Below are 25,579 nucleotides of genomic sequence, written 5' to 3'. Positions count from 1 at the left end.
TTGCTTAATAAAACACATGAAATTACGTAATCAGTATAATTTAGTACAAACAATCACATGTTTTGTCAACGACTGCATCGACATGGTAAGGAATCCTAATTTGTGAGCATATGCAAATTAAATTTCCTGAAAAGCTCAATAAATAAAGAAGAATGTTAACCCAATACATTTAATAACAAGGGCTTTATATCGAATGTAAATAAAACAGAACAAAAAATAAGAAGTACAAACCCTTCTGTTCTCTTCTAGTTTCGTTACCATTACTATTTTGCAAACCTTTTCCTGCCAGATCATTTGCCAGAAATCTCTAAGGGTGTTCTTTTTAGGACCTTAATACACAATTAAAAGCGTAAAAATATAACTGACATGCTCTGTTATTTGTTTGGATTGAATTACTAATTGAAGAACCCCTTCCAACATCTACCCGTCAAAAAAGATGTTAGCGTAAATTACAGACTCGGTTAAAAACTGTCGAAATTCAGTTTTCTACTAAACGAACAAAAAATGTTTACTTATTAAACTGAAACCTATGGTGGCCGGTTAAGGCCATTTCGCGTTTTCGCGTTTTCGCCCATCATATTATATAGGGCGAAAACGCGAAAACGCGAAATCGCGAAGTCGAAAACGCGAAAACGCGAAGTCGAAAACGCGAAAACGCGAAGTCGAAAACGCGAAAACGCGAAATATTTTTTCTTTCCGATTTCGCGTTTTCGACTTCGCGTTTTCGCGTTTTCGACTTCGCGTTTTCGCGTTTTCGCGTTTTCGACTTCGCGATTTCGCGTTTTCGCCTTTTCGCCTTTTCGCCTTTTCGCGTTTTCGCGTTTTCGCGATTTCGCGATTTCGCCTTTTCGCGTTTTCGCGATTTCGCGTTTTCGCCTTTTCGCCTTAAATTATAGGTATATTGATCCAATATCCACCCGTTTATAGTATGGATCACATTTCCGACCTTACATTGATTACGTGCTACGTGTACAATGTTTCGAGTTCTTTCGGAATTATATTCCAGGTAACTCTCTTCAGAGGTCGTCCGTTTTATTTTTATTTTTTATTTTTATTATTATTATTATTTTTATTTTTTATTTTTTATTTTTATTTTTATTTTTATTTTTAAATGTTTGTTTGTTTATTATTTTGTACATTTTATTTATTATTGTACCTTTTATTTATATTGTTCGTTTTATCAACGTATGGATAACTGGTTTTGGTTATTGTTTAAGATACGTTTCAATATGCATTTTTCATTGTCAACGCACCTTCCTTTGGTTTTAGTATAACTGTCTAATTAATTTCTATTGGGAGACATTGATTTATTTCAAGTGTTTCTTAACGATTTCCCCAATGTTCCTGTTTCTTTTGAATGCTATTGTGGGTTTTTTATCAAAGAGATTTTTGAACTGTGGGTTGTCTTGAATTAAATGCCAATGTTTTCTTATAATGGTTTGTAAATTTTCCGCATTAGCGTGGTATTGTGTTATGAAAGATATATTATAGTTATCTGTGTTTTTGTTTATTCTTGTTTCTTTGTTTGTTAATTTGTTTAATCTTTCTGTATGGGAAATATTTCTTAATATTTTATTTACAAAAGCGATTTTGTAACCTCTTTGTATTAATTTTTCTGTAAATAAGTTTATTCTTTCATTAAAATTGTCAGGATCAGAGGTATTTCTAAGAATTCGTATTCCTTCACCTTTAATAAAGGATTTAAAACAACTTTTAGCGTGGTTAGAATTTTGGTGTAGATATTGGAATTTTTCAGTTGGTTTTGTGAAACATCTAATATCTAAGATATTTTCTTTTTGAAATCTCTGTCCTTTATACGTTTCTAAGTCTAGAAATTTCAAACTTTGTCTGTCAATTTCATAAGTAAATTGCAGTAGGTTGTGGTTTGTGTTTGCTATTTCGAAAAGAAGTTTAACTTCTTCCGTAGTACCTTGAAATAAAATATATCCATCATCCTTCATACGTTTATGAAATAATATTTTGTTTTTGTGTGGAAAGATGTTTAGAATTTTATTTATATGTTGGTATATAGCTATATAAAATAAAAATAAAACGGACGACCTCTGAAGAGAGTTACCTGGAATATAATTCCGAAAGAACTCGAAACATTGTACACGTAGCACGTAATCAACGTAAGGTCGGAAATGTGATCCATACTATAAACGGGTGGATATTGGATCAATATACCTATAATTTAAGGCGAAAAGGCGAAAACGCGAAATCGCGAAAACGCGAAAAGGCGAAATCGCGAAATCGCGAAAACGCGAAAACGCGAAATCGCGAAAAGGCGAAAACGCGAAATCGCGAAAACGCGAAAACGCGAAAAGGCGAAAACGCGAAATCGCGAAGTCGAAAACGCGAAAACGCGAAAACGCGAAGTCGAAAACGCGAAATCGGAAAGAAAAAATATTTCGCGTTTTCGCGTTTTCGACTTCGCGTTTTCGCGTTTTCGACTTCGCGATTTCGCGTTTTCGCGTTTTCGCCCTATATAATATGATGGGCGAAAACGCGAAAACGCGAAAACGCGAAATGGCCTTAACCGGCCACCATAGAAACCTTATAATTTCTTTGTGGCTGTAAAAGTTAGGTTTTTTTTTTTTAGAAAAAACTGTCTATTTTAACCATTAAGCAAATATCAACTTGGTCGTTTATATTATGGTCTTGACAGACTTGAATGATTGAAGAACCGACGTAAAGTAAATGCAAATCGATGATTTATATTTTAGAACAGTTAGTATATTTACAAACCTTGTGATGCTATGTATGCCTTTTCTTTGTTATAGCTCTGAAATAAAAATAAGCTCGATATTGTTAGAGTCGTAAATACAATAAAACGAAGTGAATTTGTTTTATTAACTACACTTTTTCATACTTTAATATATATTGAATTTGACTTTCAGGCATGGTTTTAAGTTCAGTTAAGCTGAGTTAACAGATGTTTAACTATGTTAATTAGTTCAGACGAAAATTAAGAAATACAAAAAAGGAAAAAGCATGAAATCCCATAGGCTGGAAATCGAATGGGTTGAAAGGATAAGGCTTACCTCCATTTTAGTTTTCTTCCAGTCATGTAATTTTTCACTTATTAACAATGTTAAAATTGAAGTCATGTGTTCATGTACTTGCAACGGATTAATATACGAACAAAACTACAGGCGCCATAACATCTGTATTTTATATTATATACATTTTAATTTACTACACGATGAACAATAAAAACAAAGTTTAATATAGACACTATGCATTGGCTACCTTAACTACACAAACAACCATTTAAATATCGTTTCATGTCGGCCTCTATTAAGTGTTCTAAAAACTAATCTGTCAGTGCTCTTAACTAGTTCATTAACTACTATTAAAAAGCTTATCATAAACTATTGTAATAAAATATATGAACATAGTGGTATAAACCCTTTTTGGAGTGTACAAAATTCTTTGGATGTTTTAGATAAATAACGTGCTTTTGAAGGTCCTTTTGATTCAGTTAATAGTTTTGATTTTTCTACTTTTTACACTACTCTTCAAAACTATCTTATTAAACAAAAGTTTTCCTATTTAATTAAATGGTCGTTTGGTAAAGCTGAATGTATATATATTTGCTGCAACTCATTTGAAGCCTTCTTCTATAATGAGAAAGGCAAATATGCTAGATAAACTTACTGGAGGTGTGATGAGATGATTGAAGCTGTTAATTTTCTCCTTAATTATATTTACGTACGTTTCGGCAACAAAGTTTATCGACAGGTTGTAGGTATACCCATGGGCACTAATTGTGCCCCTTTAATAGCAGACTTGTTATCGTACTGTAACGAATCACAGTTTATGAATAAACGCAGTAAAGACCCGTCGAAATTGCATTAAATTGATAAATTCAACAACACTTACCGTTATGTTGATGATACTTTTTCGTTAAATAATCAAGAATTTTCTCAATATACTGCTGAAATTTACCCCAAGGAACTTACTTTAAATAAATCAAATGTTTTCGGTTATAACTGTCCTTTCTGGGATTTACATATATCGGTTTTAAACGGGAAACTACAGACTAAAATTTACGACAAAAAAAAACGATTTTTCGTTCCCTATTGTTAATTTTCCATTTTTAGATGGTGATGTTCCTTTGGCACCATCTTATGGTGTTTATATTTCACAACCTGTTCGCTATGCCCGTGTCTGTTGTGACGTTTTTGATTTTAACGAACGCAACCTATGTATTACTTGTAAACTATTAAACCAGAGATATCGTTACCATAAATTACTTAAAACCTTTACTAAATTTTTCCTCAGATATAAAGATTTGGTTTTGAAGTTTGGTTGTACCTGTAGAAAACTTATTTCAAACGGGATATCACATCCTCATTTTTACGGAAATGGTGTTAACCGTGCCCGAAAATTTAGAAATGATCCATGTAAACTTGTTGCTCCTTTAAATAAACTTATTCTAAAAGGTTACCGATTCAACAATGTAATAAGATCATTGAATATTGTTTTTATTGGTATAAATATTGATTTTGTTATCAGTAGATTAAAGGCTTACTTAATATTACTTGTATGTTATATACATTTTAATGGATCCGCAATCTGTCGATACATGTAATTTTGCATTGCACAAGGTCATGTTTTTCTCTGGCTGTTTATGACGTCTTTACACTAAATTCATTGTATGTTGGATGTGTACGGATTGAATGTTTAGTCTCAGAGGCATGATTTTTTTATTAGTTGTTAGTGGCTTTGAACTAGCTTTCTGATAACTGCGAGTACTCTCAGATCTGTTCATTGTGTCTTTTTGTGTTGGAATGTACAAATACCCGGCCATTTCAACTTTTATTTTGTGTCTTTTTGAGAAGTTAAGCCTTTTTCAACAGATTTTTATAGTTCGTTCTTATAATGTACTGTTATACCACTGTCCCATGTTAGGGGGAGGGTTGGGATCCCGCTAAAATGTTTAACCCCGCCACAGTATTTATGTATGTGCCTGTCCCAAGTCATGAGCCTGTAATGCAGTGGTTGTCGTTTGTTTATGTGTTACATATTTGTCTTTCGTTCATTTTTTACATAAATAAGGCCGTTAGTTTTCTCGTTTGAATTGTTATACATTGTCTTATTGGGGCCTTTTATAGCTGACTATGCGGTATGGGCTTTGCTCAGTGTTGAAGGCCGTACGGTGACCTATAGTTGTTAATGTTTATGTCATTTTTATCTTTGTGGATAGTTGTCTCATTGGCAATCATATCGAATCTTCTTTTTTATACGTTATCTTACATCAATGTAACTAGCGTTTATGTAATCATGCTTGGTATCTCCAGTCAGCACAACCCGTGAATGGTCATCTACAAGAAAATATTCACGGGTTTTAGAATATATCCGTGTTAGTTAATGTGGAATGTTAAGTTTAGTGTACGTGAAAATATTAAAATGTCGATACAAAACAATGTATATTAAGAATAGGTAAATTGTTTATTTTATATATTTATAACAGTAACATATATCTCTATTCATTCATGTTTTCATTTACTAGTTCATCCCGTCAATCATTTATTCTTGTATTTCTATATTTAAAACATACGATCAAATGAAATAAAATTATACCAAAAGAATCACAGTTGAGAAAAAGCAGACCTAGTAAACATTCGTGTCTAACGACTGTAAATTGTATATTCAGAACAGATATTGATAGCTCTATTTTTTCAGGTATCAATGTATTCTGTTATTCCTGTTTTCCTTTATTTCATTCATTCGTCTATATATAAATGTAAGACATAAGGGAAAAATATATGAAAATAAATAATAGTGGAGAAACAAACTGAACTAATCAACATTACTGTCGTACAAACTAATGCAAATTGACATTAAAGTAATACTTGTTAAAGTCGTGCGTCAAACATGAGTTTACATTCATTGCAATCGCTCATATTTAAAGTTGGAAAGCTAAGGAATTATAAGACAGTTTTCTGATAAAAGAAAAACCAACGACAGAAAAGCAACTATTTCAGGTCAATATCTTTAAGTCTATCAAACGTTTCTTTCTTCACTAATGGACGATTTTATTGAAGTTTTTTAAAACTGCAGAGTTATAGACTCAATGCTGGTAAATAAAAGGAACATTTAAAATATTGTAATATGTACAAAGTATTCTCTAATTTTACCTCAAGTCGGAATGCTCACAGCTTGAACATTGCATAGCCAAGGATTATCAGACTTAAACACATGGATAGCTACACCAAGAACCACAGCATAAAATAGCGAAATGCATCTTGAGATCAAGTTCACACGAGGGAGTTAGACCTTGTCAATTTTAAAATTTTTACTGCTACTATGATCAGAAACAGAGTGCTTACGTTGAAAATGGAATGCTTATCGTTTCCAGTATATTTCTGAATAGTTATATAATGCAGAACATTGAATTATCATTGATCATGATTATGGATTGAAGAACTTGCAAATGCTTCTAAAATATTTCTTTTAACAAATGCATGTACCAGTATAAAAAACAGTTTTTATTACGTATATCACTAAATTACTTCGTCTTGGTTTGAAATTGTTGGTTTTCTTCTTCAACTGCAATTCATTAAAATGTTATTTCAATGCATGCCTTAACCTACAGTGTAGAAAGCCCACTTACAAAAAACAATTGTATTTAATAAGTTCATCCTTATGAACATGAATAACACATTTTGTTTAAGCTTTCTTTTATTTAGCTTGAATTATCATGGATAAAGAATTCCATTTGAATCAAACAAATTTCAAATCTATTTTTTTCAAATCCTGTTAGATGAATCTGAAATATCATTCGGAAGAATAACAGGCCCTTTTGTAATATACCAATACATAATCTAAGTTGTTCTCCTTTTGGATTATAGCTCCATAAAACACTGGGGGATATCGTGCGATTACCATTTGGTATGACCACCATTGAACAGTGTTAATGACTTCTTTAATGATGGTGGATTTTCATTTAATTCAGAGTCAACTAAAATGCCAATTTTGGCAATGATTTATTCAGATATTGGTCATTGAGCTGTAACGGATCTTTCCAGTAGCTAGACATTGTTTTGCATTTGCTGTTGACTTTTCCTTTAGTAATCAATTGTCATCTGGTTTAACTTGCAAGCAAGACTGTTGATGTTGGTTGTGGTTTTTTTTTTTTTTTTTTTTTAATATTGTTTTATATTGTTAAATAATTATAATGACATTTTAATTTGTTTATTGTTAGTAATATTCATACAAAGGAAGAAACCACACCAACTTTAGATGTATATGCATTGCCATTGAAATTCATTTTATCATAGTAGAGTATATCATTGTCAAATATTCTACTTTCCCTTTTCGATATTACTTTTATCAAACGGGACAGTGTAAATAAACTCATCACATATACCAGGACTAAATTTAGTGTATACGCCAGACGCGCGTTTCGTCTACAAAAGACTCGTCAGTGACGCTCGAATCCAAAACAGTTTAAAATGCCAAATAAGGTACGAAGTTGAAGAGCATAGAGAAGCAAAATTCCTGAAAGTTTGGCAAAATACAGCTAATGTAATCTATGCCTGATGTAGAAAAGCCGAAGTTTTTCAAAAAATTCAAAAATTTTGTACACAGTAAACTTATAAATTTAACAATATCAATGACAATTCATGTCAGCACAAAAAGTGCTGACTACTGTGCTTGTGATACCCTCAATTGTGTCGATCAAATAAGAAGGTAAACCAACAGAAATAAAGAAAAAAACCGTGCAATCTTAATTCCAATTTAGAAATTGTATCGGTTCCAGTACCTGACTATTGTTTCATGCAGATTATAATTAAAGAAAATCTAAAACAGAGGCGATACATACATGGCCATGTTGTGAGAAAGCGATTTTTAACTTTGTTTTCTTCTTTTGAACCTTCGGCGTGAGCGTGCACCAGTCCTTTAGGTAAGAGCTAAAAAGGTAAAATGTATTCAAAATAATATATCAACGTTCACATCATAGATCAATTAGGGATACATTTTATTATTATTTAGTAACCAGTTCTACATAAATTTAGTTTCCCTATCGAACGTCGGTGGTTTTCTCCGTGTACTCAGGCATCACCTACCAATTAAAACAGGCCGCAACAAAATCGAGTCACTTTAGAAGCTAATTGGTATTTGAATAATAGTGTTTCATGGAATAATTCATGTGAGTTTTGAATATTGAGTTTAAGGTTTAAAATTTATTGTATAACAATTGTTTATTACATAACAAGACATATATATTATCGTTTATTTATTAAAAGAGGGACGAAAGATACCAAAGGGACAGTCAAACTCATAAATCTAAAACAAACTGACAACGCCATGGCTAAAAATGAAAAAGACAAACAAAAAAACAATAGTACACAGGACACAACATAGAAAACTAAATAATAAACAACACGAACCCCACCAAAAACTAGGGGTGATCTCCGGTGCTCCGGAAGGGTAAGCAGATCCTGCTCCACATGCGGCACCCGTCGTGTTGCTTATGTGATTACAAATCCGGTTAATAGTCTAATTCGGTAGGTCAAATTCATGAAAGGGAAGGGGATTATAGTTAAGACGTAAGGAACATATCCGATATCATTTGTGAAACGGTTATTCCATAACGGTCAACCAACTCGTGATGGCGTCCGTAAAATTTACGAAGGGATGATTTCAACTTCACCATTTGGAACTCTTGGTTTAATAGCTTCCTTGTGAGCAGTAACCCTCTATCAAGAAAATCATGATAGGAAATGCAAGCACGGGAATATCGTATCAATTGGGAGATGTATACCCCGTATGCAGGTGCTGCTGGAATGTTGATACTTAGAAATTGAAAGTTCACAATTGGAAAGCTGAAATCATCTCTTTTGTCGTAAAGTTTTGTCTTCAACCGACCCTGATGATAAGTATGTATTGACTTACACATTGATATGATATTTCCTTAGCTGCGTATAACGACCAGTTCAATAGGAGCTACAGTGGTTTAGATTAAGTTCTTGGGAACAGTAATTGCAAAGTGAGCTTGAAAATAGCAACTTTGAGTTCTATTTAATAGTTACGTTACGCCTTTCGTCAAACTACTTTTTGTTCCTTGTTAAAGTACAAATCAAATGTGATGTACATTGTTCAAATGAATTGAATGCTTGTTCTAACGTAGTGTCGAGAAGACCGCGAGACCGACAACGTCTCGGAAGTAACATTATATCCAAGGTCGACGTCACAACGGCCACGTCACCTTATCTTTGGTAATTACTAGTAAACGTCAAACTGCAAAGCTGTTGTTTATATATTTAGAGTTAGATTATCAGAAATCGTCCCCACACGTAGCGCTATTACACCCGACCTTTTTTTGAGGTGATTGATAATTTACACTAATCAATGCTCAAGCCTTAGACGGTCGTTGTGATCGTCCAGACATGTGAAATCTTCCTTCTTCATTTCACCTTTAGACGTATGTATGGCCAATACGAGCAATTCAGTCTTCTTCAGCCTATTCTGTGCGTTTCAGTAATATTTCAAATAATTCAGCGTGAAGTTGATTTGCACAGTGAAAAGACATCTAGTGTATACTCTAAACATAAACTTATCAAATTACTGAATATATTGCAGTGGGTGAGTTTGATGAACAGATTTAAAAAGACTTAAGATGTATTGTTTATTTTCAAAAGAGCTGTTCATTATCTGATCGTTTTATATCAAAATGTATTTTCTAGTGTAGACATGTTTCAAACATTTTATCAACGACATAGTATGTTAGTGACTCTCCAATGCCATACGCATGTTTTCCAGTGATTGTCTTTGGTTCCGGTCCGTCGTAAATACGTTTTTTTTCTTATAATGTGACAGAGTTTTCACTTGTAATTCTTCGTTTGTTGTTCATTTGTTAATACTGTGGATTCATTAGTATTTGTTTGACACAAATTATTGTTTCGTGGATACAGAGGAACCTCGAAGTCAAATTTTCCATAGATATATATATTTAACACAACCATCAAATACCATATCCACAAAGATGCACAACTTTATTCTCAACGAAATTAAATGAATCCTGTCCTAGGTTGTTGTGTCTATTAATTAGTGGAGGTTGCAATGTGTCCTGTATGTGTTTATGTGCTTGTGTATGTCCTTGTTTCCTGTTGGAGTCTCATTGTCAACCATACCACATATCTTTATCGTTTTTTTTATGTTCAATAACGAACAGAGTATATGTCAGATTCATAATAACGCGGTACTCTCTCTTTAATCAATATTCTATCTGAAAATGATTAAATCTATACAAACATTATCAAACAGAGGTCTTAAGTTGTACTCGTTAAAGTGAATAGAAATGAATGTTAAAGTACCTCGTATTCATTCTTGAAACAATGTTCTTTTCTTTTCTTGTTAATAACCTTTTTGAGATTTGCTATTGATATTTTATATTGAGTACTTGTCTGTTCATAAGGTATATTATTATAAACGTTTCCTTCCTCTTCCTCGTCATGCTCTTTTGGATATTCGTCCATTACGTCATTAAAACTTCTTTCACTATCTGTTTTACCAGCCAATGGAGGTTTGGGCAACCCTAAATCTTGTACACTGTCTACATTGATATATTTTCCCTCCGTCTCGAGTGCAATTGTATGATCTAGATAAGATATGATAAGATTAGATTAGACTAGATTAGATTAGATTAAATTAGATAAGATACATATAAGATAAGATAAGATAAAATAAGATATATAGATAAATAGGTAGATGCAATTGTATGAGAGAGAGCGAACGAGAGAGAGAAAAAGAGAGAGAAATACTTACTGTTTTGGATAAAATCTAATAAAAATGTAGTAGTACTGACTTTAACATATTCATGATAAAAATGCCTTTTTCGTTATTAATGTTGTTTACAATTCAATTTGTGCAGATAAATATTATAGTTCACTTACTGCAAGACGAGTTTTCGTCACTTCTTTTTATTGTATTCTGGTTTCTTATATACTGTTCACTTTTTTGTGTAGATCTCCGCCTACAAATGACATTTATGACACAGCAGTTTGCATTTTAGTTTGGTATAAATTGCAAAGTGGAGATAATTTGAATCAAACATGAATATTCTTACCCTTCCGGGGCCCCTGAGATCACCCCTAGTTTTTGGTGGGGTTCGTGTTGTTTATTCTTTAGTTTTCTATGTTGTGTCATGTGTACTATTGTTTTTCTGTTTGTCTTTTTCATTTTTAGCCATGGCGTCAGTTTGTTTCAGATTTATGTGTTTGACTGTCCCTTTGGTATCTTTCGTCCCTCTTCTATAGTTGAAAGAAGCATTCATAACAATCGAATAAAACACAAAGGTTTTTTTTCATTTCGTTGTGCATTGTTTACTTATTAAAAAGTAAACATTCTTTTCACGAAATTTGTCTATTTCATAAAGTTCTTATCCGATAATAACCTTATATTTCAAATTAAAAAATGGAGTAAGACACCTTATCTACCTTTATATTTTGATCGACCGATGATCTATTCAATGCTTTTAAATAATAAAAAAATCTAATTCAATAAGGTTATATAATATTTGCGTTTCCGTGCCAAAATGTCATGGCGATGCATATTCTTATGCATATAACTAAATATCTACAATTATCTTAACAATAGGCAAGGTACCTTACCTGTATATTATAATAAGAAATACAACTACAACAATTAAAACAACTAATGTCCCTATGCCTCCTCCTATCGTTGCAGCGCTGAATCTATTGTCTCTGATCATAAAATCTCCTTGCACTAAAACATATGTTAACTGTGTTACATTCATACATGTCTAGATCGTTCATTTAAAAATGAATAAATTTCGTACTTTTTCAATACCAGTGAGACAATCTATAAGTAAAATGAATGTACTTAAGCTTGTTAATTGAAATAGCCTTGTCTTTTAACTTTGTTTCTCTGACTAATAATTCGTCAATTTATCCCTTTCTGCACCCATTGTATCAAAAAGTTTAATCAATGTGTGGTTCGTTTGATCTCAATTTTATATTGGTTAAAATCTGACTGTGACGTCGATTTTTCTTGTTTTCCTCTGAATTTTCTATTGTGATGGCATTAAAAAGGCGACCATGACTGATGACGTCACATAGAAAGAACACATCTTTTTGCAGATCAATCGCAAAGAAAGAATAAGTTTGCCTGCGTATTGTTTGAAAATTATTAGAGAAACAGATTCTACCACCAAATCCCGTGAAATACGATATTTATTCACTCTCGACAGTTAATTATAAATATGTAAAACGCTTGGCGAGCCTCGCGTTTTAAATTTGAAAATTTAACTGTCCCGAGTGGATAACTATCGTATCACACTCGATGCAATGGTAGAATCTATATTTCTTTTACTTTTTTTCTATATTTCTTTGTACCCTTACTGTTACAACACTTGTGTTTGTAATCTTCTAAAACCTTCGATTCATATTAGTATTTGACATTGGTAAATTAAAGACATTGATTTATATAATATTGGAAACATATGTTGCGAAAACTAACATTCCATATATTGACACCTTCAATGTTTTAACAACCGTAAAGTCCGTTTGTGTTGATTTCTAAACACTCTTTAGAATGATCAGAAAAATCTGTCATAGATTTTCTTTTCGAACAGTCCTTCCTAATTAAGAAAAGAAGGATTGAACTTTCAAAAAACAATTTTAGCTGATAGCTTGGGAAATATTACCAAAAGGACATTCAAACTCATAAGTCAAAGACAAAATTAATAACACCATGGATGAAATCATAGTTTCTATTTTCACGACTGAAAATAGTATTCTAAAGTGAACCACTCCTACATGTTTAAATTTACCGTTCAGTACATCGTCAGTACACTGGTTACCACGAGCGGTTATTAACCGAACAATATTAATGCTGGTAAAGGTAATAAAGAGACGACACCTATCAGATTGATTCAGTAACGTTAAAATCATGTTCGTATAAACCAGTACATTGATAGACTCAAAGTCTAGTACCGTTCAGTGCAAACGAACAATACCACGATTGCTCTCCTTTCATACATACAGGGTCTGAATGAAAATATTAATAAAAAAAAATACAATCAATGTTTGAATAAACAAATAAAACATATATAAGTAGAAAACAGCCCACAATCAGCAACAGTATGTTTTCTTTTGTATACTCCTGGTTCGTTTTTAATTCTTTGATGAAACAATTATTTGCATTGTAACTTACGTAAAACCCCTTGCTATAAAAAAAAAGTGTTGCTTTTTTTTAATTATTTTTAAAACCATTCAAATCGATTGTCGTATTCGGCATTGGTCAGTCGTAACTGTAATCAATTCATTTCATGTTTCATTTAATATGCATCAAGCTAACAGAATGTTAAGTAATGTACGGCCCCAAAAATGATTATTGTAAAACTATTTAAACGACAAAATCCAACCGTCAAATTTATATAAAATACGAGAAACAATAAAATACTTATGCCCACATCAACAAATGACAATCAATCAACACCAGGTTCTTGACTTTGGACATGAATATACCTTGAAAAACCCTTCGATTAATGAACTTTATTCTCATAAATATACGTGTCAAAGATCTGATATATACAATAACAAAATATATTAGACGATTGGGATTTATGCATAAAGATACATTATTCGAAACATTTAAGTATCCGAATGATCTATCATAAATTCAGGCATATAAGAGTTGTTCAGTTAGAAATTACAGTTTCAGTGGTGAAAACAGTCATTAATGAAAACGAAACTAGCAAACAGACAGACAACAGTAAACAAAACACAATAAAAAAACAACCACTGAGCAACACGAACTCAACCGTAAACGAGGGGAAGTGATCACAGGTGCTCCAGATGAGTAATCAGTGGCTATTCCGAAGGTGTCGTGATGCTTATGTTACTTCAAATCTGAATCTGTTCACAATGTATTCTTTTGTGTTTAAACTAACTGACGACCTACTTTAACATGCTTTTGGTTGAGGGTTTTCATATACGTTGTCTGGTCTGCTACGTACCGAATGTGACATATTCCCGATTATGAATATGTTGCCGAATTGGCAATTTCATTAGACGTGTCTTCTTATTCATAAATGTAGTATTTAGTTATGTTTATTGTTTGTTAGGCTGGTTGAATAACGTGTATTGTTTAAGAAATAATTCCTTCGTGTCATGCTCTATACTCATTTTAACATGGGTAGGCATTATATTTGTCGATATTTTACACTGAGCGTTAGCGAGGTGTAAAATGTGGTCAAATATAATGCCTACCCATGTTAAAATGAGCATAGAGCATGACACGAAGGAATTATTTTGATTCTAATAGGACATATACAGTAATTTTATAGGTCGAAGCGTACGAAAATACCGTACAAATGTTCAAGCTTTCTCCGTTTTTCCCCGAGGAGTCTGTGCATTACATTTCATATTTGATAAGTTTAAAAACTACAAGCAGGGTAAATATATGATGTTTAATAAAAAAAATATAATAAAAGTTTATTCCTGCTGCTTAAATGTATACATTTCAAAGGATAACGATAGAAATGACGTTTATATTCACAATAAGTCATTGTGGCATGTGTCAAATATTTTGTTATGCTCATTAGAACACGGCTTTGTTTATAAAATGTAATAAGGACGTCATATTAGAATTAGTGTTTGTGGTTTCAATTCAATTCTAATTTTTTATATATATAACAAAATTAAGATAATTAATCAGCTAGTTTATATATATGATGGTTAGTTGAAAGCAACTATATGTACAGGATTAATTTGTTTTTACACATTATTTGATGTAGAAGAAAACTGACATAGCTCGAAAATACAAATAATTACATCGTTGCTGACACAGTTGTAAATTGATATTTTGTAATGGTTAAAATGTACATAAATTAACAACATGACAAACTTATTCAAATTCTATGTTCTATTTATTTAAATTCGCTTGTGATTATATAGTTTGCATTAGTACAGACTTACATGTTGCTATACATCGGTCTTTTCATATCAGCAATTGTAATCATACATAGCTTATAGTTTGTATTTAAAGAAAAGAAAAGATTCGCTCCATTTATAATAGTAATCATAATCAGTATATATTTATGTTGGATCACTTATCACAGGTAAAGTGTTTTGAAAATTTTGAAAATTACGGGATATAACAGAATGAGTAAATCGTATAAAAAAAACAGAAATTATTTGTCAATTGACAACGCCACACATTTTCTCTTGTTTCTCATCTTCAAAAACGTATTTTGTAAATCTTTTCTCTACTCTTTTCTCTACTTCAATGAAGATGTACATATTGTAAATATATCTTAATCCAATTTTTTGCATTTAAAATAAAATGAAAATGTAAAGTTGGGTGCAGACCAAGCATTACATGTGAACGAGCCAAAACGTTACTCGCGTGCACTTCATGTTAACGCCGCGTTAACTGTGCGTAAACTCTGAAATTTCAGTAAACATGAAAAATAAACGCAAAAAGTAAACGGGCGTTTACTTTTGCGTTTAACTCCGCGTTAACGCAAAAACGGCGCGTCTTCTAATTTTGTAAAGAGTAAACTTGCGTTTACTTTCGCGTTTACTTCTGAGTTAATGTGTAAAAATGCGCGTCTTCCTTTTTTGTCAAAAGTAAACGCACGTTTACTGTTTTAAGTAAACGCGCGTTAACGCAGATTGTCATCGTATCCTGGATACATTGACCGAAAATAACAAATGATAAGGTACATCAAAATTAAATGACCAACTGATCATTTTCGATTGACAAATTGACGATTACAGGTAATTAACAATGTATCACACCTCTTTATTTAATTGAAAATGAATCATAGTAAATATCTTTTTTTTTCACAAATCAATAGTTCAAGTATGTCCTTCTTTTATTCAAATAATTTAGTCATCACCAAAATCAATCAGTTTTCACATCTTTGACTGGCTGATTCAGGATGACTCGTGAAAAAAAACTAGTTCATCTCTTTAACCGAAACTGATCATATTTGCTCTTTATGAAGTTACCTGTATAACCGCGTAGTAATTCAGTTATATTTTTATGTCATTATGGACCATATGATACACATGACAGCAATATTCAAACATTATTCCTAAAAAAGTTTGTTCGCATCAATTTAGAGCGCCAGCATATCCTCTTTTTATTCAAAATATTAAATAAACCAACACTGACCATATCTGCACTTTATTTGTTAATCCTTGAGTCGCATATTAAGTCAATAATAGTTTAATGTAAGGATGGATTGTTAACAACAAATAATAGCAACATTGGAACATAATGACTGCAAAAAAATTCTGCATCAATCGTATCATTAAGTTATGTGTCCGCATCAACCACAACTGACATTATCAGCACTTTATTTTGTAAATCTATATAACCGCATAGTAAATGAGATACATTTTCAGCTAAGGATGAATTTTATAATACAAATGCTAGCAATATTGGACCACAATGACTTAAAAATTTTGTTCGCATCAATTTAGAGTGCCAGCATGTCCTCTTTTTTATTCAAAATATTGAATCGTAAACAAATTTCAGTAGTTTTCATACCTCAAACTGACTACTATCATCATGTAAATCTATATAGCCGCATAGTAAATGAGTTGTATTTTAAAGTAAAGATGGATTATATAGTACAAATGACAGCAATATTGGAACATAATGGTTAAAACAAGATTTTTGCATCAATTTAGAGATCCTTCATGTCCTTTTTGTATTCAAAATATTAAATCGTAAACAAATGTCAGTAGTTGTCATACCTCAAACTGACTCGTATAACAAAATAATTTTTCCCCATCAACCAAAACTGACCATATTTGCACCTTATTATGGAAATCTTTTAGTCGCATAGTAAATCAGTTATATTTTCATGTAAAGATGGTTTGTTAAAAATAAATTATAGCAATATTGGAGCATAACGACTACATTGATACCACATTTTCCTATATCTATTAAACCCGCTGCCTTTTTGCGCCTGTCATAAGCCAGGAGCTTCTGCCCTTTATTAGTCTTGTCTGTGTTTTAATTGTAGCTCATTTATATGTTTTGGAGTTTATAGTGATGATTATTTTCACTGAACTAGTACGAAATTTTATTTAGGGGCCTGTTGAGGACAAGCTCATGGTGCGTTGTAAACCAATTGGTGTCCTACGGCTGGTGTATGCTCGTTTGTCGGGTTGTTGTCTCTTTGACATATTCCCTATTTCCATTCTTAATTTAACATTAAGACGTCAAAGGTCAGCGTTCGACCTTCAACAAAACCCTAGGCCGTATAGTCGGCTGTAATATCAAATTGTAACTATCGGTCACAAAGAGTACCACCAGTTACTGACCATAAAGGCACTTTCTTATGTAAATCTATATAGCCGAATAGTAAATGAGTTATATTTTCAAGTAAAGATGAATTATATAATACAAATGATAGCAATATTGGAACATAATGATTCAAACAAGATTTTCGCGTCAATTTAGAGTGCCAGCATGTCTTTTTTTTATTTAAAATATTGAATCTTCAACAAATTTCAGTAGTATTTATACCGCAGACTGACTCGTGTAACAACACTATGTGTCTGCATCAACTAAAACTGACCAGATTTGCACTGTATTATGTAAATCCAATAGTCGCATAGTAAATCAATAATATTTTCAAGTAAGGATGGATTGTATATAACAAATTATAGTAACATTGGAACATAAAGACCACAAAAAAAATTTCTGCATCAATTTAGAGTACCAGCATGTCCTCTTTTTATTCAAAATATTGAATCCTAAACAAAATTCAATAGTTTTCTTACTTCAGACTGACTCGTAAAATAAAATTCTATGTCCGCATCAACCAAAACTGACCATATTAGCACTTTATTAAGTAAATCTATATAGCCGCAAAGTAAACGAGGTATATTTTCATGTGAGGATTGAGTGTTTTATACAAATGATAGCAATATTGGAACATAATGACTAAACATTTTTTTCGTATCAATCAAGAGTGCCAGCATGTCCTCTTTTTTATTCAAAATATTGAATCGTAAACAAAAATCAGTAGTTGTCATACTGCAGAATGACTTGCATAATACAATTATTTTTTCGAATCAACCAAAACTGACCATATTTGCTCTTTATTATGTAAATCTTATAATCACATAGTAAATCAGTAATATTTGTATGTCAGTAGTTCGTGATGGTTTGTATTCTAAGCAAAACTATTTAACGGCATCATTCAACACTCACATGATTTATTCATGTACTTTATAAAGAAAAGTTTGAGAAGTTTTCTTCTTGGAATAGTACACTGTTAACATATTATGTAGGTTGATTGATTTTTTTAAGCATCACGTCTAGTGGATATATTTTATTCATGCTCTGATCGAGTATATTTTTGGGACGTCCTACTTATCATTTAGAGGCGTAATGGATAAGTCTGTCTAAATTGACGAGTTGGTACGATTGTACATACTTATACAACACATTTTCATATCCCTTTCAATAAACTTTAAAATTTTCGTTTGAAAATTTGGCAAAAAAGAAGCTTAAATCATGTAAGTCCAAGGCAAACAAGGTGAATAACGATTAAAATGTATTTAATGATAACGCATCGAGTTATAATATATAGGAATTTGAAGAGAAATAAAAAATGGGGAAAGAAGCAACGTAAACCATGATATTTGTATCCCATCATATACAAATATGTTTCCGATGTGTTGGATAACCTTTCTATCCGCCTCGATATTTGTACATGAAACTTTTGAAAAGAAAGTATAGAAAATCTCCTAATCAGTAAAGTTATTGGAATTGATTTTTTGTAATTTAATAAAACTAATATTTCAAATTAACAGTGTTTTTGGATTGTTCTGGTTTGAAACAGAAATACGTAAAATATTAAGATAAAAGTCGTTTAAATGGATATAAAAGTACAAATGAACACGAAGTTTATTTCTTAGTTTACTTAATAATTTAACGCGAGAAATAAACGCGCGTTAATCTTTAAGTGCAAGTAAAAATACATTTGTGAAATCTGTATTAAACGCCTGTTTTATTTTACGTGCACGTAAAACATAATTTGTGAAATCTGAAGTAGACGCCTGTTTACTACTGACTAAACGGACACAGTGTAAACGCCCGTTTACTCGGGTGGACATTAGAAATTTCCATTTTGACCGCGTTTAAGGCAAAATTTGCGATTTTTACTTATCATCTTATTATGTTTATAATACCATAACAAACTTATTCACCAAGTGTTCTCTAAATATGAACACTAATAAAGAAGAAAATTGGGAACTGTGAATTTTTTTATTCGTACTTCCTGACTTCTGTGACGTAGTTTAAGTCGGGAGTGGATTAATCTCATTTTAAGTCTTGTTCGTTAATCATCTAATAACGTGATTTAAAGCTTATCGACGACTTTTGGTGTAGCTATTAACTAACTAATAATTCAGAATGAAAAGTGATCAGCCGTGCAACTTTTAGAATTAAAATGTGCGATTTATATTTTAAGGATTTCTGATATGATTATAGTAATAAATTTAAATCAAACAATGTAATGTTTTTATGATTTTTTCTGTCCGACGCATATGTTGAACAAACATATATAACTGATTGTGTTAAAACATGCCTGTTTGTATTCTCACCTATTACTTCAGTTGAGTATTTTTTTACTATAAAAATCCTTGCTTCAGTCTAGTACGGTGTAGATACAATGCATGCGTATTATACTGACACCACCTGGTAAAGGCGTGGTTAAATTCACGATAATTCAAAGATTAGCATTATGTAATGTTAATCTTTTGATCTTCACTAGTGTTTTTTGGCCTCAAGGGTTCACCATTGCAGGCATGAAAAGCATGAAAAAAAAATAAAACAGAAGTGCGGGTTTGAGACAGAATAGATTTTTAAAGATTTGAAGAGGAATATGGTGACATTATACCTGAATCGATGTTATATATATTTTTTTTAAATAATTTGCGTTAGCTCAGTTTTTTAAATAAACAGGTATTTTATTGTAACATCGCAATTCTGAATAACTTTCAATTAAATAATTTTATAAATAAAAATGGTCCACGAAAACGAGCACATCAATCAAATATGTTCCATTTTAAATTTTCATCGGTTACCTTGAATATTTAAATGGAAGACAAATTATCCGTTACATTAATATAGTTTGGTCCGTCCAAAGCGATCTACATTTACCTAATTGGGAATGCCCTTATTAAAATATTCTAAATCTCACAACGTATAAATTCTTTAGCTATTTGACCAACAATGTTTAAAAAAATTAACTGAATCAATCTAACGGCAACTTTCCTTTTTTGAATGGAGACAGACCTGCCAAATCAATTTTCAATGTGCTTTTTATCGGTAAACGGACAGAAAGTCGCAAGACAAAAGGTCAAAGGACATAAAATCATAAATTTGATAGGAAAAAATCACAAATAGTTCGTTGACAATTGTTTGAAATTATAACAGAACGGTCTTGAAATATTTTATCTTTATTACATATATTCATTTGTAAACTACGGAAACTGTTAATAATATAAAAAAGAAGATGTGGTATGAATGCCAATGAGACAACTATCCACAAAAAACCAAAATGACACAAACATTAACAACTATAGGTCACCTTACGGACTTCAACAATGAGCAAAGCCCATACCGCATAGTCAGCTATAAAAGGCCCCGATAAGACAATGTAAAACAATTCAAACGAAAAAACTAACGGCCTTATTTATGAAAAAAAATGAACCAAAAACCAATATGTAACACATAATCAAACGATAACCACTGAATTACAGGCTCCTGACTTAGGACAGGCACATACATATGTAATGTGGCGGGGTTAAACATGTTAGCGGCATCCAAACCCTCCCCTAATCTGGGACAGTGGTAAAACAGTACAACATAAGAACGAAAAATAAAAATCAGTTGAAAAAGACTTAACTCATCAGATAGACAAAACATACAAGTGGACGTGGCCGGGTACTTATAAATCCCGACAAAAAAGACACCATAAACAGATCTGAGAGTACTCGCAGTTATCTGACAGCTAGTTCAAAGCTTCTAACAACAAATAAAAAAAAACATGCTTCTAAGACTAAACAATCAATCCGTACACATCCAACATACAATGGATTTAGTGTAAAAACGTCATAAACAGCCAGAGAAAAACATGACCTTGTGCAATGCCAAGTTACAGGTATCGACAATTTGTAACTCCATGAAAATGTATATGTATATAACATACTAGTAATATTTATTTAGCTTTTAATCTACTGATAACAAAATCAATATTTATACAAAAAAAACAATATTCCATTATCTTATTACAGTGTTGAATAGGTAACCTTTTAAAATAAGTTTATTTAAAGGAGCAACAATTTTACATGGTTCATTTCTGAATTTTTGGGCACGGTTAACAACATCTCCGTAAAAATGAGGATGTTCTATCCCGTTTGAAATAAGTTTTTTACAGGTACACCCTAACTTCAAAACCAAATCTTTCTATTTATGGAAAAATTTAGTAAAGGTTACAAGTAATTTATGGTAACGATATCCCCGGTTTAATAATTTACCAGTAATACATAAGCCTTGGTAAATGAAAAATTATTAAATTTTAATCATGCAAAGGATATAATTCATGCCACAATAAAACCATTTAGGTATCAAGCCACTTTGACATTTTGTTGAACTGTGACCTTTTTGTCCTGTTACTTTTTGTCCGTGACTTTTTGCCCTGTAACTTTCTGTCTTACATTCTTTATAGCTTGTACATTTGCAAGACTTATCATTCATTTAAAGACCCACTCTAAACCAGAGACATATATACGTCTGTTGAAACTGACCAGAATACCCCTAAAGCGGACAAAAAGTATATTCTTTAAATTTCTGTGATTTAATACCAAAAAAGAAAAAAAAAGGAATTTAATTTTGATACTCCTGGAAATTTTCACTTCCGCATTCGAACTGAAAAAAAGATAAGAATTTGGTATACAGAAAATGCAGAGGTGTGAATGTCATAAAACCTAATTATACATGGAAGTTTTTAACGAGCTATACAACCCTTGCACGGTCGGAAAATATAATTGTTATATCAGAAACAATTATAAATGTGAACCTATATACGTAAGACCTCATGGGACGTCACCTAACAACATACACGTAATATACAAGTAGCCCTGTTATTCCCGGAAATGTCAAGGTTAATCACTACCATTACAGAATGTACCAATGCACAGAAAATTCTGATGATTGTAAAGCATGACCACTCATGATTTTAGAGGCGTCTTGGGTAGGGGATTGCCGGAACGATTCAATTGCTGACTAGATTTTTTTTCTAAACATAAATCACTGAACTAAAAAAAAGAAGAGAAAACTACGTTCAAGAATAAAACTCTTCTTGTAAATTCATTAATACGCCGTTCTTATTTTGTAACTTTCAATAGACATGACCTCCACCCCACCAGCCCCCATGATTGTCGTTAACTAGAGATGTATACATGTCTCTGCGTTAACTTATAAATTTCACAGGAAGGTATAAGCTTAAAATAGATTGATGATGATTACTATTCAACTGCGACGCCCCTTTTGCCACAGCGTACATGCATGTATCTAAATCAATGACTGTCCGTCATTTCGATTAAGAATGTCAATCGTACGTAAAATCATATTGTTTATGGTGAGTCTTTTTCTACCAGATATGCGACTTTTCGTATTTATATTTTCTCTTATATTACACTCATCTAATAGTTTATGCAGAAATGCAAGATAAGGAATAATCCCCCCACACAAACAATATAACTGAATAAGTTAATCAACCCTCTAGCTGACCATTGGAAAATATGTAAATACATTTTTACTTTATCAATCTTTTTTTGAAACTATTTAGTTTTTCATATATATCATTCTTTACACTCGAAATGTTCTTTATGAACAGTCGTGTGAGATAAGTAATGACTAGTATATCACCATCGGACACGCAAGAGAAAGATGTATACTACACCTGATAGTTTAAAAATGGAAAGTTACAAGTTATCGGCCGTGTGCACTGTTCAATACCCTCAGAAGAGAAGTGATGCACGAACTTGCTTTATGTTATTGTGTAATAAGAGTTGTAAAGCCCAACAGGAAATCGCTTGAATACCTGGACGTGTCACCTCACAATACCTCTGGGAATTTTTTTTTAGCCATGTTGGTGGTCATATAAGGGAAGGTCCGAATTGATTTAAATACGTTTATTACATAAAAGAATTATGAACAAACTAGATTTTCAAAAACAATTTTACACGGAACACTTATTTATGAATTTGAACGAATTTCCATTAAAAATTTCTTGTTCTAAAAACTTAGTTAAAAAAAAAGTTTCAAAACGACATACCATCGTACTAGTTATTTAACAAATATATATGATTATATTTTCCGTATCAAGTTAGTGTAGGAAAGGTTGCACAACCATGTCAATTATCATCTTTTTGGGACTCGGGACACATTTTATGCTTTCCTTGTCGGATAAAACAACCGTACGCTTGACAAGATATCAGCACTCAATTACGGCTACGTTAGGTTACTGCTTGTTTTAGTCCTTTGTGGTTTATATATGTGTCGTGGTTTCTATTCAGGGAGGATGTCAAAATGGCCGCATGCGGCAAATTGATACTTTAAATATAAAATCGATGGCGATCTCTTATCTAGCAATATAAAACTTTTCATTTTTTGCGAAGTTTCCCTTTAACGTAATTATAGTAAACGCGAAAATTGAAGTTAACTAACGAAAACTGTATAGTCCGATAACTATTATATACGATTGAGAATGACAATTGCAGCTTCTTATCAACTAATCATACCAAAGGTTAGGCACTTCACCCCTTCGTATCTATCAATGCAATCATATGAGCAATTCCCTTCTAATCTTTCACATGACATGTTGAGGCATGTTGCACACTGTTCTTTGCAATTGAAACCATAAAAACCAGGTTCACATTCTAAAAAAACATTTCTAATACATTAGTACTTTTAAAAAAGAGGTAACTATGTGCCTATATTAAACATATAGGTTTGAATTGAATTATGTTGTTTCATACTACAATGCTAGTTATAAACGTCAGAGTATCCAAATTACATCTTTTTAACAAAAAGAGCAGCAACAATCTTAACATTTTTCTAAGGGACTAAACAATTGGTACTTGTTTTATTTGACGTTATGCAACAGTCTTTCAAAAAGTTACATATATTCAAAGATTGACAAAATTTCAACAGTATACATCAACAGATGTGTTTTTTCATTAGAAAAGTTAAATCTAATAAAACGTCGCCATGCGACATCCACAAAAGTCATCTTTTAGAAATGAGCAAATAGAATATGTTGTGAGCACTTATTTCTAAAGAGTATTTGTAATCGAACATAGAATAATGTCAAACTATTCTAAACTTTTGAAAAATTAAAGAAAACTTCTGTTAGTCGATTGTTAACAATGTGAATTTAAGGATGAAGTGATTTTGGTACTCGTCATTACAGAACCGTGGATCCATTTGGAAGTCAGTTCCAACACATTTTTCTATGATTTGATATGGATAAAAAATCAAACCGATAGAAATACATTGTAAAAAGATACATCTAAACAAATCATAAAATGAAAACGGTTGTATAGGTCGTACACTAACGCATGTGAAAAAACTGTCAAAATAAGAGCAATTAATGTACTCTCATTATATATGTTTGAAGTATCAAAACTTTATTTTCTATTTTATCAAATTTAACACCTGCATTTGTGATTTCCGGATCATGTCATTCCTTCAATCTATTCGTTCTTTAAAATGTGCATGCAATGTGTTAACAAATAAATAAATTTCAACATACCTTTATCACAAGCAAATCCATACCATCCTTTATCGCATCCTTTAGAAGAACATTTGCCATTTGATTTCTCGCAAACATGTTTAAGACAATTACATTTACTTGCACAATTGATCCCAAAATACCAGTCGTCGCATTCTTTAGAAAAAAAGGGATTTATTTGTAACAAACGTAAAACGAAATGTGTCATAGTTTACTCAGTTGCAGAAGCTATAGCTAAGAATCATCATAAATTGTATACAAACTTAAAATAGGAGTTCATAATTTGTTCCATAAACGCATTTGAATTCTTACATGTTGGTGATTGAATACTTTTGTTATGTCAGACTCGTTAGAATTGTTTCAATTACTAGAAAAACAGTTTTAGATAAGTAATACTTATTCTCTTAAGGGGGCAGACCTAGGTTCAGGGATATAACTCTAAAAATCAGTTATGCGTTTGTAAAAGTAAAGTTTTGTCAATAAATTTCAAGCATTTACCTGAAACAGATTGGAAATACTCTATGTATCCTAGAAACTTAAAACATATTTATGAAATAGCCGACACAAACGTACTGATGATTTTAAGAGTTATTTCCCTTAACCTAGGTCTACCTCCTTACATTCATAAGCTTTTTTTTTCTTTTGAGAAAATATTAATTATATAATTAAGAAAAGATAACTGGTTGATGAAGATCCAGTAGTTTGATCTTAACAATTGTTTTAAATCACATAAATATCATGCATGTAACATATTATGTTTATGTACAGTTC

The 25,579-nt window shown here is 31.8% G+C and overlaps 1 protein-coding gene across 1 annotated transcript in view; it reads right to left on the bottom strand.

Annotated features, from left to right (window-relative positions):
• Positions 1 to 25,579, bottom strand: part of LOC139511217 (receptor-type tyrosine-protein phosphatase epsilon-like) — a 73,299-nt gene that overhangs the window by 32,565 nt on the left and 15,155 nt on the right. The window contains exons 2-10 of the mRNA XM_071297798.1: positions 24,830 to 24,964; positions 23,817 to 23,954; positions 11,625 to 11,739; positions 10,908 to 10,987; positions 10,329 to 10,612; positions 7,835 to 7,922; positions 5,263 to 5,330; positions 2,749 to 2,785; positions 232 to 329 (exon numbers count right to left, since the gene is read on the bottom strand). Coding sequence (XP_071153899.1) covers positions 232 to 329; positions 2,749 to 2,785; positions 5,263 to 5,330; positions 7,835 to 7,922; positions 10,329 to 10,612; positions 10,908 to 10,987; positions 11,625 to 11,739; positions 23,817 to 23,954; positions 24,830 to 24,964 — 1,043 coding nt within the window. The remainder of the gene's footprint in view (positions 1 to 231; positions 330 to 2,748; positions 2,786 to 5,262; positions 5,331 to 7,834; positions 7,923 to 10,328; positions 10,613 to 10,907; positions 10,988 to 11,624; positions 11,740 to 23,816; positions 23,955 to 24,829; positions 24,965 to 25,579) is intronic.

This window comes from Mytilus edulis, chromosome 1 (genome assembly GCF_963676685.1).
Source record: "Mytilus edulis chromosome 1, xbMytEdul2.2, whole genome shotgun sequence".
In the NCBI taxonomy this organism is placed as follows: Eukaryota; Metazoa; Mollusca; class Bivalvia; order Mytilida; family Mytilidae; genus Mytilus; species Mytilus edulis.
This window is presented reverse-complemented; position numbering and strand designations above follow the sequence as displayed.